We start from the raw sequence: 15621 nt of genomic DNA, 5'->3' as shown, positions 1-15621 counted from the left end.
GAAAAATACAAGAAAAAAACTTTAAAAGCCTATCATATCAAACTGAAATGATACATTTTTGTAGTCATGCCATATGAAAAATACTTTAAATGTATAAAAATATATTAGGGCTTATACCAGGCAGTGGCACATGACAAAGAGAAACTATATGCTGTTTTAATAGAATACAATATTTGGTTTAGAGACAGTGGCATTGAGTAAAAGACAGGAGGTAAAGCTGGAGGTAGCAGAGCTGAAAATGTATGGAGCTACTGTATCAGGAAGGAGGAAAAGAGGAAGACTAAGGAGGAGGTTTATGGATGTGGTGAAGGAAGACAAGCAGGTCGTCCACATTGTATGACCAAATGCTTCTGCTAACGAAACAATTGTAAGGAATTAACTGTAATCATCCAGACACGCTCAGTCTGGATACAAAACTTTAGGTAATGTTTTGAGAATAATATACACATCACATATATCACATTATTCACTGTCACTTTACACACACATACATACACTGACAATTTGCACATTTAATTTATTTTATTTATTTTTGAATTGCCAGTTTGCACAGTTTGTTATGTAACATAATCTGCAATGTTGTATTTATTTATATAGATTACAATTATTTAATTACACTTGCCCCCTGTGGCCGGTAATTTCACGTCATCATCTATTTGTAGCTTTTATAAATATATTTAATGTTCTGTTTAAGCTAAACGTAAAAGGTCTGGTTGGTCATTTTTGTTTTGACAGGTCCATGCTTTAAAAATGGCGCCACAGAAAATGCTTTAGGTCCAGACATGTGCAGTATAATCGCAACGCGTTTGTTATTGTTTGCTTCTGTAAAATAGTCTATGATGCAACCAACAGTCCACGTCGGTGGCGGTAGGTGGCGGTGTTGAGCTTAATGTCTCGTTATAGCACGCAGTAAAGCTGTCAAAGAAGAAGCATGCGCGTGAATTAACGTTACATTGTCATTTATACGCAGACAGGCTTAAAAGCACTGATTTTTTTGTCTGAAATTGTCATCGTCGTTTACTAAAATATGTGACCAAGAATTTAGCATTTTCTCGTTTTTTTTGTGTTTTAGGAAACGCGCTGCACATATCATATATCCGTGAACTTAACGGGATCAACAAAGGCTGTCACGTTTCTCAGCGCCTCATTGTGAAGTCATCTCTCAGTGACGTTTATTCATGTAACGGATTTTCGAGACCCTTTTAGGATATCATTTCTGTTACTGAGGGGGGAGGCTTGGCATGAGGGGAGCAGCCTGTACTGACAGGAGGAAGTCTCTCCAACCCAAATTTGGTTATTGTAAATAATGGTTTCCGGCGCGCACGCGGCCATTCGAAATATGACTGCGCTGCTGGTGCGCGCGCGCGGGAGCCTCAACGTGTTTCGTCGTATCCCGCGGAGCGCGAAGTTCCGGAGCATCGCGAAGGAGCTGGCGGTGAGGTTCTCCAGCACTAAAGCCGCGCCGATCTACCGAGCTATGGACTATCAGGTAACTTATTTAGCTGGTCATCCAGAAGGAATGTAAGAGAACAGTGCTTAAACAGAGCCTGTGGTACTCCATGCAGTCTTTATTAATAGAGACAAAGTAGCTTCTATAGCAAAGTATCTTATATACTGAAATGTAAAGGTTTGGTTTTTAGGAATATTAAAGTTATAATGTGGGCATATGTTGCGTCAGCCGGGCGTCATGGCGCCTTTTTCGACAGCATGTCAAATTAGATGGAAGACTTTTTGCTACGACAGTATGAGATACAAGATAAATCCTCAACTCACATTTCAGTCCTGCAAACGCAGAATAAACTAACAGAGTCTCACGGGTTCTTCTTCAACCACGTGCTTGGTGAGGGCGCTGTATTGGCTGTGCGCCAGCGAATTTTAAAACAAGCTAACTTTTATTTACATACGTAAAACCACAATACATTAAAAAATTAAATAAAATCAAGAATCGGTTGCACATGCTTTGGATCTGACACAGGGCAGCTTTGGTTGTTTGGAAAGCATGTAATGTGTTTGGTTTTACTGTTCAGTGGAGTTAAATACTGTATAAACGTGTGGTCGCCAGTGCCAGTCTGTGTCATCTTTATTTTAGCCCGAGGATTTCACTCGATTATTGCTAGGCAGGACATATTCAGGATTGCTCCAGAATAAAACTCAGAGATTCTAAATATTCTTTATTTTTTAATTGAGGATGACACTTTGAACATCTTGTGTGCATGTTTTTAACCCATGCACACACATATATATATATATATATATATATATGTGTGTGTGTATGTGTGTGTGTGTGTGTATATTTGTATTCTTTTGACGTGATGTTTTGATAATGTTTTCTGAGGTTTAAACTCTGTTTTTGTTTATTTATTTTTCTCCTGGAGGATGCCATTTGTACCCTGAACACACTACAAACCAATGCCAGCGCTCTGGAGCAGGTCCGCCGAGAGCGAGCTCACCCCCAAATCCAACTGCAGGCCATGAAGAGCTTCCTGCAGCGCTCAGGCCTCACGGTATTATACATTCGATGCATTGCATAAAACCAGAACACCGGTCATAAAATAATTCGGTCATAATGTTATGCAGTATATTGCGATAGTCAGTATCATGTTGTGACTGAGGATTCTGTATTTCCTGTATGCTTCAGCAACTGATGATAAACTGGCATGAAAATATGTATTCTCATCTTACAGCTGCTCTGTTAAAGACTCATTAATTGTATGCTTATTTCTTAATGCTTTTTTAGGTAGAGGAACTCGATCATCTCAATATCATACATGTAACTGGAACAAAGGGAAAGGTAAATAGTGTTCATGAATGATTTTAGTTTTTTGTAAGCAACAAAAAGGAATAAATTTCATTTTGATGGTAAGCTTCTGTGAGCGTGTTCTCACATTCAGTCAAGACTAGAAAAAACCCAACAGCAAAACTGTATTTGTATTTAGCTATGTGATTATAAATCTTGACCAGTGGTATTACCGTATTTTCCGGACTATAAGCCGCTACTTTTTTCCCACACTTTAAACAATGAAGCGGCTAATTTATGGATTTTTCCTGGGGTTTTTCCGGTTTCACAAACTTCAAGCCAAAAAACTGAGGGACATAACATTAGACCAATGAAATTACCAAACGGATTAAGGTGAACCAATGAAACTCTTTATATTAAATCAGATGCACTCCCACTGAATCGGGCCGCACCACATCATAAATATAGATGAGGTACCTCTGATGTTTGACCTGCCGCTCACTCGGACTTTCTACAGGAAATGCAAATTATTCGTCACGCTGCATGAAACCGGGCATGAAAAAACACACTTCACCTGTGTTCTGAGCTGCACGGCATCGGGAGAAAAGCTTTACCGATGGTGATTTTTAAACACACGACGATGCCAAAAGAAAAACTCTTGAGAGAAATTGTTGTGAAAGAAAGGAGGAAGACAGTGAACAATGACTTTCTTGGTAGGCTACTGTTTAGATACAAACCGTGTAGCAGACACTGTCTTTCGTTAAAGCCTGTGTAAAGTTAATTAGTTTCAGTGTAGACTGCGGCTAATAGACTTATAGCCATGTGTGGCTTATTTATGTTCAAAATAATTTTTTTTTGCCAAATTCAGTGGGTGTGGCTTATATTTGGGTGCACTTTATAGTCTGGAAATTATGGTAGTTCTTGGTCATTATATATAAAACATTTTGTTTTCAAATGTTAAAAATTGTGTGTAATTTCAAGGCATACTGATTTACTGACAGTTCTCATTATAATTCATATGGTTATTTTAGATCTACATATTGCAATCCACTGCCACACTAATCTCACTCTATGATAAGTGAAAGGCTTTAGTGATGAATTGAATTGATCTGTATGGATTCTGTGGTAAATAATTAACATACATGATTGTTGTCTTGTTAGGGATCAACATGTGCCTTCACAGAGAAGATTCTGAGGAGCTACGGTTTCCGCACTGGATTTTATAGGTACTGCAACTAGGGGAAATGCGTGATTTTTGTTGTATTTGTGTTTGTGAGATTTGTGACTGTGTGTTGACTTTGGTCAGCAATTTGTATTTTTCTTACATTTAAGTGTTATTTATATGTGTGTGTGTGTGTATATTCTGCCTGACCTAAGGGAAGTTTATGCATGTTTAGAGCACAGTTGTGCAAATTATCTCTGCAAATTCAATTGGACTTTAGACTCTAATGGGCAACACCAGTGCACATGTGAATATAGATGTTTCTTTAAATACTTACCTTCATTATAGTATGAATAAGTAGATTTATATCCAAAATGCAAGCAGATGAATACATATTGACTAATATATTTCTATTAAGTACTCTGAAATGTTAGAGACCACGGTGCACATGAGGATGGTTCCACATGAACAGTCTAAAGATCTATGAAGTTAACGTCGAAGGTTAATTTCAAGACTGTAATTAATATAAACAGTCTGCTACAGTGGCTTACAGCTGTAATTGCCATAAATTTAGCATTCAAGTGCCAGTCGGTAAACAGTTGATAACATCAGCAATGATAAAACTATAATGAATAGTCATTCAGTGTCACTTAGATGATTATGGGTTCCCTTCATTTAACATTTATGGAATTTAGCAGACGCCTTCATCCAGGGTGATGTATAAAAGTGCTTTAAGTCTCTATCAATGATGAAATCAACACTGGTTTGCTAGTTTACAAACTTAGAATACCATCAGTCTAAACTCTGTTAAAAGTTTTTGATGTTGTAGAAAATAAACCAACAAGAGCGTGTCACATTAGCCACGTGTGAGGAAAAGGACAGTTGATTGTCCATGGTTACCCCGAGATTGCGAGTAGTAGCTGAAGCGCAGATCTGAGAGTTGTGTAGAGATTTTCTGTGATTCTGACTGGGGGATGCAGCTATCGATTATTTTATTAATCAAGTATTCTACCGATTAGTCAAGTAATCAGATAAGAAGTACTTTTTCTTCATTAAAGTGCAATACTAAATATGCAAAAGAAAATAGGACCAGTCTCTTAAAATGAACAAATAATTTGTTTCCGTTTTAGAAAAAAAAAGTTATTGCTGAAATTGCAATCTGTGAAAACTAAACCTATTTAGTGTATTTAATTGCTATATTACATGAAAAAACAAATATATAAATAAAAAAATCATAAATAGAAATATAAAAAAAAAAAAAAAAAAATTAAGGTATGGTGTGTGTTTTGTGTTTTAGTTTGAAATGATTCCAAACTTTGGAAACTTTGCCTGAGTCTTCTCCTCACCCCTCGTTGTTTACTCTCTAATCCTCTGGATGCCCTGCCACATGTGCCTGGTGTCTCTGCTGTCCTGGAAGGGGCAGTGGATTCTCTTAGCGTGTGTATGCGTCGTCTCTCCGATAGCACGGGACAGTTTGGATGGTTTTGGATGAGTTTAACTATTTTCATGGTTGAAATCTCTGGCGACAAAATCTGAGCGACAAAATCTTAGCAGAAGCTGTGGTATCTGAGGGAGGGAAGGAGAGAATGAGTTGGGTAACATAACCATAGCATGGTTAATGACAAGGTTCTTCCTCATATGCTCTCTGGGAGTTTTCCTTGCCACTCTTGCCACTGGCTTGCTATTAGGGATATATTATACAGACTTACTTAAAAATGTATATTCATTATCTATGTATGCTTTGGGACAATGACCATTTATTAAAAGTACTATACAAATAATTTGTAATAAAATACTGATCAGTATTTTAATGATGCTGAGAGCAATGAGATTATTTTAAATGTTTTAAAGTGCATATTAAAAATAACCATAAAACACATTTTATTTAGCTTCCTGCTTTGGTTTATTGTTTGTTGATAATGTGTGTATTTGTCCCATTTTAGCTCTCCACACCTTGTGCAGGTCAGAGAGAGGATCCGCCTAAATGGCAGCCCTATTGGAAAAGACCTTTTCACCAAATACTTTTGGCAGATTTACAGTCGACTAAACGAAACTAAGGCATGTCTGTGTGCATCTTTATCAGGGGAGGGAGGGAGGGAGGGAGGGATAGAGAAAGTGTGTGTGTGTTGAAGCTGCTGTTTGTGCTGCCTGCATTAATTGATTAAAAACAAGAGTTCCATAATTACTAAAGCATCTGTTATTTGAGAATAAAATATAAATATATAAATTGCATTCACACAGTTTTTTATATCTTAATCTGATGTCCTTTCATTGCACTTTATTTTGTTTTTAAATACATGCTGTCACTTTTGTTACAAAAAATACTTATATGGTCTTCCAATTTTGTTTGGTCGTAGTAATTATGTCTTCCCCAAAACAATAACCACAGTAAACAAATGAAAGATTTTGTTTTTCATTGTGGGACCAGACAAATGTTCTTGTAATTATGAATACTGTCAGTATTCTCATTCTTGTGTGGCCAAATGTTTTCTCTTTAGTGAAAGCTGACTAAATTAATTTATCTTGTTACCTGTTGAACTTTAGGATGTGCATGGTGGAAGTATGCCAGCGTATTTTCGCTTCCTGACTATACTTGCCTTCCATGTTTTCCTGCAGGAAAAGGTGAGTGACCTCATGTCACTTCAGTTATAATGTTGTTGCTGTATATCTGTTATCTTAAGGTTCTGTTTAGCTATACGGTGTAAAAATGTATAGTCTGAAAGTCATAATGTTAAATATGTTTGCTTCTCTGTTTATATTTTAATGGTTTTGTTATAACTCTATGGAGGTGAAATGAGCATATACGATAATTTATGTAAGCCGCAGGTTCATTTTCCAAGTGAATAAATTGATATAAGTAAAATTATCATCTCGTGATTCTGATGTGTTTTGCTTTTTTGGGAAAACAGTTTTCTCCAAAAGTAAATATAAAAGTTAGGCTTGACAATGTTTTGTGAATGCTAGCTTCTGCTATTTGTATTTCAACATGCTCTAAACATTTGTCAAATTTCAACACTGACTTGGAACCCTGACCAGGAATTCTGTCTAGCAAATGTGACCTTTGCCTTTCACTGTATGCACAGATAAGCTTTAATCTGGTTGTGTGTGTGTGTGTGTGTGTGTGTGTGTGTGTGTGTGTGTGTGTGTGTGTTTGTGTTTGTGTTGTAAAGGTGGACGTAGCAATCATTGAGGTGGGAATAGGTGGTGCTTATGACAGTACCAACATAATCAGGTGAGACAAGCGATATTAACCAATGATATAGTCACTTGTCACAGTGTATTTTCTAAATAAATAATGTCACTAGCAGACAAACCTAGACTAAAGTGCACTATGACTAATGCATACCATCACACAGGGATGTTCTCAATAGATATTTCGGTAAATAGAAATTTCTTCTTTATTTTGACTCAAGAGTAGTGTTTAAAAGCACACACACACGTCCAAGCATGCATTTTTTCCACAAGCATATTATTATACTATATTATTGCGTTCAACGCTATGTGTATGTTTGCAGGCGGCCATGGGTATGTGGCATTTCATCGTTGGGCATTGACCACACCAGCATTCTTGGGGATACAATTGAGAAGATTGCCTGGCAGAAAGGAGGAATATTTAAGGTGTGTCTGTGTGTAGTGTCTTAAGAGTGAATGATTCCTCAGAACAGTGTTTTTCAACCTTTTTTAAACCACAATACACTTTTTTCAATGAAAAAATCACAAGGCACACCACCAACCAAAAATATAAAAAAATGACACACTGTAGCCTTTTATAGTATATAATTACAATATTGTCTCTTAATTTATTTATATTCACTAAGTGTGAAATCTGGGCCTGTTTGGATGAACACAGAGCTGATATCCTGGTGGAAATTGAAGAAAGACACACACAAAGCTTTTCATCAACAGCTCTTAGTCTCTCTGTTTTTAGTTTTTAAAGCGGTCAGTCTTGAAAAGCTCACCTCACACAGATTGTCTTGGAAAATGGGAGCAATGTCAAAATAGCTTTGTTTGACAGAATGGGGAACTCTGGCAGCAGTTAGCCAAAAACTGCCCAAAAGTAGATCACTAAAGCTTAGCTTTAAACCACGATTTTGTCTCAGTTCTGTTAGTTCCTCCTGCTCCTGCAAAATCATGTCGTTTCCAAAAGCTGTTGATTTCCTCAAACAAAGAGGCAAGAATGCGACTTTTCAAAGATCTTCACAAAGTTTACCATGCGCACATCATCCAACACATGAACTAGGTCTGCTTGTAAAGTCTTGCCAACGAGGGCCTTACAGTGTAAAAAACAGTGTGTAACAATCACATTTGAGTTTCTTTCCTTCACTCTGCTTACAAAGCCTTTGGTGCGGACGACCATAGCTGTGGTTCTATCAGTGCAGACACTCGTGCAATTTTCCCACTTAAGTCCTCCTTTTTCAAGATTTTCTGATGTGACCCGAAAAATTTTCTCTCTAGTTGTTTTTTTCTGGCAATGCCTTGCAAAATAGGAAGTTTTCTTTGATGTCGTCTCCATTCACAAAATGTAAATTGGCCAAGAGTTGAGTATGTCCACTAATATCCTTAGACTCAAGTTGTACTTACTGATGCATATCTTTTCCAAAACCACACTTTCGATGTCGGCAGACATGTCATCAATAAGTCTGGCAATTGTGTTATCTGAGAGAGGGACTTTGACTATTTCTTTCACTATCAGGTCAGGTCCGAACATCTCATTTACAATGGCCTTGCAGGCAGGTAGTATTAATGACTGCTACAGTGTGGGATTTTTATTTTTTTAAATTTTAGCTACAAGTTCAGCAATGCGGTAGCTAGGTTTAAGGGCTCGCTCATTTACCTTCGTGGTTTTTCTCATAAAAATGGCCTGTGTCTCTGTGTGTTTACGCAGGCCAACAAAAATATCTGCATTCTTGTTTTGAAGCGACTGGTGTTTTGTTTGGGACCATAGCAGTGTTGGATAGCTTTTCACCACACACCAAGAACAATGGATTCGGTGTAGTTGGATCCCCGGTCAAAGTAAATCCAAATAAAAGATAGCTTTTGCTGTATTGCCTCAAGCTCACCGTCTGTTTTCTTTTGACCTCCAGTCATACTAGGGCCTTCATCTGGGTTCGAATTTTATCCAGAGCCCAGTTCAGAGTTAACATTTTTCCTTTTTCAAAACACTGTCACTGTCACTGTCACTATAGTCCTGTTAGCCACAATACTACTGTCACCGCTACCTGTCGCATGCATGCATCACCAATTCTCTTGTCTCGAAGTACAATCAATCAACACAGTACACCTACTGATATGAAAGAGTAATACATACTTACTCTGCCAGTGACACAGATACTAGAAAATGACATAATATTTGCAGAAAATAATTAATTTGTTTTCAAAAAATGTTTTGATCAATTAGGTAAAATTGGATAGTTTCCCACGATACACCTGACTATCTCTCACGGAACACTAGTGTGCCACGGCACAGTGGTTTAAAAACACTGCATTAGAATGTACATGTCTTGTGTTTTTATTTATTTGCAAAATGCAAAATGTAACTCCAGTCTTGTGAAATAGATTGAGAAGGTCTTTGGTCTTATGGTTGTGTTTGTGTCTATGGACAGCCTGGGGTTCCAGCATTCATTGCGAAACAACCTGAGGGACCAATGGCAGTTCTTCAGGAGAGAGCAGAAGAGATTGGGGTGAGAAGTTTATAATAATAGTTATTTTTATAATATAAATATATTATTATAATAGTATTATAATAATAATATATTTATTATAATATTTAAAATAACTGTTAAAATAAACTATATATCATGGTTTTTGCTTTGTTATAGAGTTGAAGATGATTTGCTTTTACACTTAAGTTTATGTCCTCAGAAGGTAATTAATCTATTATACTTGTCTTGGTGGGTGTGTCTGTAGTGCCCATTGAATGTGTGCCCTGAGTTGGCACAGTACCAGAGCTCAGAGGCAGTGAAATTGGGTCTGGCTGGAAAGCACCAGTACTCCAATGCCTCACTTGCTTTACAGCTCACACACAACTGGCTCCAAAGGCGCTGCAGTACAGGTAAGTGTAACTGTTTCTCTCATGATGGAAAATGTGATATTTTTTTTTTTACACACATATATATAATTTACAGTGGTGTGAAAGTGTTTGCCCCCTTCCTGAGTTCAAATTTTTTTTTTCATGTTTGTCACGCTTTAATGTTTCAGATCATCAAAACTAATTTAAATGTTAGTAAAAAACACAAGTGAACACAACATGCAGGTTTTAAATGAAGGTTTTTATTATTGAGGGAAAACAAAATCCAAAACTACATGGCCCTGTGTGAAAAAGTTTTTGGCCTCTGTTAAAACTGTTGTTTATCACACCTGAGTTCAATTTCTCTGGCCACACCCAGGCCTGATTACTGTCACAGCTGTTCACAATCAATAAATCTCTTAAATAGGACCTGCCTGACAAAGTGAAGTAGATCAAAAGAGCCTCAACAGCTAGACAGGATGCCAAGATCCAAAGACATTCAGAAACAAAGGAGAAAGAAAGTAATTGAGATCTATAAGTCTGGAAAAGGTTATAAAGCCATTTCTAAAGCTTTGGGACTCCAGCAAATCACAGTGAGAGACATTATTCACAAATAGCAAAAACATGGAACAGTGGGGAACCTTCCTAGGAGTGGCCTGCCGACCAAAATTACCCCAAGAGCACAGCGACGACTCATCAAATAGGTCACAAAAGACCCCAGAACAACATCCAAAAAACTGCAGGCCTCACTTGCCTCAGTTAAGGCCAGTGTTCATGACTCCACCATAAGAAAGAGACTGGGCAAAAATGGTCTGCATTTTGCCAGAAAACATCTCAATTATCCCCAAGACTTTTAGGAAAATACTTTGTGGACTGACGAGACATAAGTTGAACTTTTTGGAAGGTGTGTATCCCATTACAACTGGTGTAAAAGTAACACAGCATTTTAGAAAAAGAACATTATACCAACAGTAAAATGTGGTGGTGGTGGTAGTGTGATGGTCTGGGGCTGTTTTGCTGCTTCAGGGCCTAGAAGACTTGCTGTGATATATGGAACCATGAATTCTGCTGTTTACCAAAAAATCCTGAAGGAGAATGTTCGGCCATCTGTTCGTGACTCAAGCTGAAGCGAACTTGGGTTCTGCAGCAGGACAATGATTCAAAACACACCAGCAAGTCCACCTCTTTGACTTTGGAGTGGCCTAGTCAAAGTACTGACCTGAATCCTATTGAGATGCTGTGGCATGACCTTAAAAAGGTGGTTCATGCTCGAAAACCCTCCAATGTGGCTGAATTACAACTATTCTGCATAGATGAGTGCACCAAAATTTCTCCACAGTGCTGTAACACAGTGGTCCCCAACCCCCAGGCTGCACAGAAAGAATACATAACTTACATTTATTTCCATTTTATTTATTATCTGATTCTGAACAATGTTTTATTTTGGAAAATTACCGGATTCTTTCCACCACATCTGTCTGACTCACTCTTGACGCATGTCATGATACCTCGGTCACACGTCTTACCTACATCCACTACCTTCTTAAAGGGGCTGCTCCGGCCGCTAACACATTATACATTAACGCTAAACTGAAACCCCCAAGCTAGAAAAATAAACAAAAAACAACACAGTGGATTCACGTTTATTATTATATTTAGAAAATGCCAGATTTTATGTCGTTCGTATCATTTTTATTTTGTTCATGGTCCATGAAAATATTGTTCGACATTAAACTGTGGCGCAAAAAAAAGGTTGGGGACCGCTGCTGTAACAGACTCATCACAAGTTATCGCAAATGCTTAATTGCAGTTGTTGCTGCTAAGTGTGGCCCAACCAGTTATTAGGTTTAGGGGCAAAGACTTTTTCACACAGGGCCATGTAGTTTTGGATTTTGTTTTCCCTCAATAATAAAAACCTTCATTTAAAACCTGCATGTTGTGTTCACTTGTGTTGTCTTTTACTAATATTTAAATTAGTTTGATGATCTGAAACATTAAAGTGTGACAAACATGCAAAACAAATAAGAAATCAAGAAGGGGCAAACACTTTTTTACACCACTGTATGTATGTATTTTGCAAAACATAATTAACCACTTATTTTAATAATTACAATAAGTGGTTAATTATGCTTTGCAAAAAGGGGATTTAATTCTGTTTAATTGTCAAATTCTGTCTGATAATTACATACACATACAATAGAATGTTCCTTAAGTATTGAGTTCACTTTTCCTATTAACACAGCTTTTAATGAATGATTGTGAGACCATACAGTATTCCTGTTGCTAATGTTATTGTTTTTAATTGTGGTAAGACTTGTGCAGAATTATCATATTTGTGACAGTGGGTGATCATGATACTCTTGAATTATATTGGGCTGACTCATTGCCTGATCCAGTAGTCTACAGATCTAAATAAGCTTTCCTTTTGTTTATAGGTATTCTCTCAATTAATAATTTTTTTCTCTCCGAAAGGTCCAGCTGTTACTTCTGGACCTGGTTTTAGTGGACTTCAAACGGCATCAGTTTTTGAGCCAAGTCCCCACATGCTGAAAGGTAAGAACAGTTTTTGTACATAAAGATTGTTTGATTTAAAGGTATATGATGCTTCATACTGCTGCTTCCTATTCTTTCTTCTTGTGCTGCGAAAAACTTTTTTTTCATTCTGCTACTTTATATTTTCCACACTGCCTAAAGTGCTATATAGACTTAATTCACACAGATCAAGCTGCTTGTGAGCACAGTCTTTTTTTGGTGTTTCAGATCATTCTGACTTTGACTTAATTTTCTTGCAATTCTGTGTGTGTGTGTGTGTGTCTGTGTGTGTGTCTGTGTGTGTGTCTGTGTGTGTGTCTGTGTGTGTGTCTGTGTGTGTGTCTGTGTGTCTGTGTGTGTGTGTGTGTGTGTGTGTGTGTGTGTGTGTGTGTAGGTCTGGCTGAGACTGAATGGCTGGGCCGGACTCAGACCCTAACACATGGCAGTGTTACTTACTTTCTGGATGGTGCTCACACCACACGTAGCATGCAGGCATGTGTGAACTGGTTCAGTGAAGCGGCTACACAACATGAGAAAGACGCCATGTAGGTTCCTTTTTTACATTTTCTCATGTCTTTTATTGCCAATGAGGGGGAAATAGTATGAAAAGACATTATATGTGGTATAGATGTATAATAATGTGTGGACATGAGCTGTAGAACATTTTTAAGTGACTCAAAATGACTTGACTCTTGACTAATTTGTAGTTGTATTGTTTCCTCAGAATGGATTAATGATTGCTTTTAATGCTTGAATATTATCAATTATAAAATATAATGTAAGGATATTAGGAATAATAATTATTATTTCTGCACTGCAGTGGTTCAGGAGAGAGCAAAACCCTGACTATACCATTATACTCTTTACATGAATGTATAAGGAAAGTTGAGATCACCTTGATAAAAATTATGAAATGCATTGAATTGAAAGAATAATTATAAGAAATTGTGTCTAGTGTAATACCTGCAAAATCAGACAGCAAAATTCATGTAATTGGTCTTTACTGTGTGTGTGTGTGTGTGTGTGTGTGTGTGTGTGTGTGTGTGTGTGTGTGTGTGTGTGTGTGTGTGTGTGTGTGTGTGTAGGGGATCAGTGGTGCGGGTGCTGCTGTTTAATGCTACTGGAGAGCGGGATTGTGGTGCTATGCTTAAGCTGCTTGAGGTAAGACGCCAGCATATGTTGGGTAGTTATTGGAAAAAGTATTATGACCTAATAGTTTGAGGTACAGTGCAATCTAAAAGTATTGGAATGGTAAGACCAATTATTTTCTTTTCTCTTAACATGGATGACATTTGGGTTTGAGATCAAAAGATAAACATAGATAATGGATAATTATTTCCACTTTCATGATATTTCTACGTGTTAAAATTTTTTTACAGGGCCTTTTATTTGACCGTATCAATTTTTAATATTTCAATATTGAAATAGCCCTGTTCACTTTATCTGTGCTCTTGTTATTCCAAAGGATAAACATCACTAATTTTTTAATATAGTGCTTTGTGTGTATTTCTTTGTTAATTTTCATTTGGCCTTCCCATTTTGTTCTCCTAATGTATTCCTATTTATGCTTTTGAAATATTGTATTAATGGTGGATTGTGTCACCTTTTTTCCTGCCATGTGGAATTTATTGACATTAGTGACTTTAATTTTTTTCTCTAATTTTTCCAATAATTTTGGATGTCACTTAAAATTATTTCCTTTGTTAAAACCTTAAAGAAAATGTTTTAAAGTTTATTTGAAATTAGCGTCTTGAATTGACCCATCTAGTAGGTTGCCAATTTATGTAGATGCATAGTGAGAGCTTCCAATATACTGGCACTAAATTCTTAGAACATTTCCGTATTTATTTTAATTTTGCAGGGATGTCATTTCGATTTTGCGGTTTTCTGTCCAAACATCACTGAGGCAATTGCTGATTGCAATGCAGGTCAGTATACACTTTGTAACATTTACATTTTTATTTATATTTATTTCTTGTTGGTTATTTGTTCAACTATAGTTCTCTCTCTCTTTTTATTTATTTTTATTTTTTGTATCCATTTAGACCAACAGAACTTTAACGTGTCTGTAGAGCACATGCTTACACGCTGCCTGGACAATCAGCAGAGCTGGCGCGTTCTCAATGGTATTGAGGAAGAAGTTCCAAAGTCTGAGCTTCTAATTGGGGGTGGTGTCCATCTGCCTAGAAGAGTAGAGAGGCAAAGTGCCTCATTGGTTTTCCCCTGCATCTTAAGTGCTCTTCAGTGGATCACACAGGGTCGTGATCCTCTAGTGTCTGATTCCACAAAGCACATCATGCCCGTCAAAGCTAGCATCAATGCTAAAGCAGCGCCACTCCGAGAGGCTGCTAATGTTCATGTGCTAATCACAGGTAGCTTGCACTTGGTAGGAGGAGCTCTTAAACATCTGCTACCTGCCCTGTCATCCTAACACAAACTTTTGTTTGCATAAATGAATTACTGTAATATGAAAATGTATGCAGCTAAATTAAGCTTTATTTAAGATTTGAACAACTCACTGAATATACCTGCTAAATAGTAAGCAGGAACCTGAAGCACTTAGAGTTTCACCTGTGCCTTCCTTCTGTAGGGAATGTACACAGGGCCTGTGTAAAAGCAGATTTACCCTAGTCTTAATCCACTTGTCTCTTGATATCAGAGTCTTATATATATTAATGGGACTGAGGTTAATCTGTTCAGGATATCCAGATGCTGTAAACCTTAAAAAACACACACACACATACATACATACATACATACATACATACATACATATATACATTTATAGAAGGATAGATACATATCTATATATCTGTCTGTCTATCTGTGTGTGTGTGTGTGTGTGTGTGTGTGTGTGTGTGTGTGTGTGTGTGTGTGTGTGTGTGTGTGTGTATATCTGGTTAATTGCTTGGATACATATAATGGTTGACTGAATTCTTTTGACCTGTAAACATTCTTTATTGAATGTGCAATGTCCCTGATCATTCCTCTGTTCCCAATTTTGTTTGTGTTAAAAATCTTGGAATTCGAAACTAACTTGGTACTCACTGCTGTGTATGCTCTGTATTAACTTTTAATTCATTGCAATTCGGAGATGGGCTACATCTATAACTGTTCAACAGATTATTAAAGCATTAATTTAATATTTTCTCATGTCTTCTATACATACATAGCCCTATATCT

The 15621-nt window shown here is 37.1% G+C and overlaps 1 protein-coding gene across 1 annotated transcript; it reads left to right on the top strand.

Annotated features, from left to right (window-relative positions):
* The first annotated feature begins 906 nt into the window (after positions 1-906).
* On the top strand, positions 907-15581 carry fpgs (folylpolyglutamate synthase). Its single transcript, XM_046868478.1, has 15 exons — positions 907-1489; positions 2376-2504; positions 2738-2791; positions 3899-3963; positions 5843-5957; positions 6444-6521; positions 7070-7131; positions 7415-7517; positions 9503-9580; positions 9807-9951; positions 12379-12459; positions 12833-12983; positions 13524-13599; positions 14300-14366; positions 14484-15581. The coding sequence occupies exons 1-15, from the start codon at positions 1307-1309 to the stop codon at positions 14867-14869; spliced, it is 1773 nt and encodes a 590-aa protein (XP_046724434.1). The 5' UTR covers positions 907-1306; the 3' UTR covers positions 14870-15581.
* Positions 15582-15621: the final 40 nt, after the last annotated feature.

Source organism: Silurus meridionalis, chromosome 15 (assembly GCF_014805685.1).
Source record: "Silurus meridionalis isolate SWU-2019-XX chromosome 15, ASM1480568v1, whole genome shotgun sequence".
In the NCBI taxonomy this organism is placed as follows: domain Eukaryota; kingdom Metazoa; phylum Chordata; class Actinopteri; order Siluriformes; family Siluridae; genus Silurus; species Silurus meridionalis.
Note: the sequence above shows the minus strand (reverse complement) of the source record. Positions and strands in the feature narration are given on the sequence as shown.